The 1306-nt window shown below is 29.2% G+C and overlaps 1 protein-coding gene across 1 annotated transcript; it reads right to left on the bottom strand.

The window, feature by feature from the left end:
- Nucleotides 1-447: 447 nt before the first annotated feature.
- Nucleotides 448-1300, bottom strand: LOC119668436 (the record flags this gene model as incomplete). Its single annotated transcript, XM_038077934.1, has 2 exons — nucleotides 448-1175; nucleotides 1251-1300. Coding segments are annotated over 2 exons (627 nt in total), but the record flags the coding sequence as incomplete, so codon positions are not given.
- Between the last annotated feature and the right edge of the window lie 6 nt (nucleotides 1301-1306).

Raw genomic sequence — 1306 nt, 5'->3', positions numbered from 1 at the left:
CGTTTTTTTAAATGATAGGGTTTTTGTTTCTTTAAAGAAGCTCTTATATATATTTTTATAATTTTTTAAAACCAATAAACAAACTTAAAGGAACTTTAGTTTCTATCGTCCAAAGTCTCTAAATTTTGTACTAGGCTTTATAAAATAAAATTATTTAACAATTTTATACATTTAACTAAACTAATGTTATTTTCCCCAAATATAAGCTCATAATAAAAATCTTTGGACATTTTTGTCTTTGGAAATTTTCAAAATTGTTTACGCTTAAAAAAATTGTTTTTACTCTTCATAATTTTATCATCATCGTTCTCAAGACTGTTTACTTTTTTTTTAGAAAACATCTGTAAAATATGCAACACATAAAATTTTACACATTTTCAAACGACAAACAGATTTTTTACATAATTTTTTTTTTTGCATTCATAGCATTTACAACCAATTTTATGTAATATCTACTAAATTTTGATACAATCAAGACAAGGAAAGGTTATAATTAAAAACAAAAATGAAAAACGATTTTTTTGTGATTCGTTAAAATTAAAATTAACAAATAACAAACAATTTTGAAGTGACCAATTTGTACGAAAATCTAACGACTCTAGTCATCTGGGTCCAACCCGATTAGTTCTGCTTGCAAACGGCCCTTAGTCTTACAACAAATGGTTAAACAAAATACTCTGAGTGCAATACGAAATTGTGGTGACATACTCGTCATAATTATAATTTTCCAAAATGAATTTAAGACACCAATCCAGACGACACCAAAATTAATGAGAGTACTTTGGATAACTTCACCTATTATATGTTCGTATAAACGCAAACAGATCCAAGGTAACCATGACATCCAGAATGCAAACACTAATGCGAATGACATCATATGACTAGGATTCGCTAAATTTTCAGCTAATGCAGTTGCATATTCTTTATCGTGTATAGGTTCGCCCGATTTCAATCTTCGCATCATAAAGAAAATATAAGAATAATTATGTACTATCGATATAACGCTAGGACCTAAAACTAAAATTGCTAATGTAGTACTGTACGCAGCCATAGAACCCCAATCCAGCATACATATATGAGTGACATTATTTTCTATGGGCTTAGTATAACCCAAAATCGGAGGGCAGCATAATAATGCTGCCGAGATCCAAGTAAATGCCATCCAACATTGACAGCTATTAAAACACAGAGAAATAAATACTAAATTAGTGCAAATAAATCTATATAGAAATTATACATTATAAACTTACCGAGTTTTAGTTTGTACCGTTTCATAACGCAGTGGTTTTCGTACCGCTAAATAACG

The sequence above is a fragment of the Teleopsis dalmanni genome, chromosome 1 (assembly GCF_002237135.1).
Source record: "Teleopsis dalmanni isolate 2A chromosome 1, ASM223713v2, whole genome shotgun sequence".
NCBI lineage: Eukaryota > Metazoa > Arthropoda > Insecta > Diptera > Diopsidae > Teleopsis > Teleopsis dalmanni.
The sequence above is the reverse complement of the archived record's forward strand: the minus strand, read 5'-3'. Positions and strand labels throughout refer to the sequence as shown.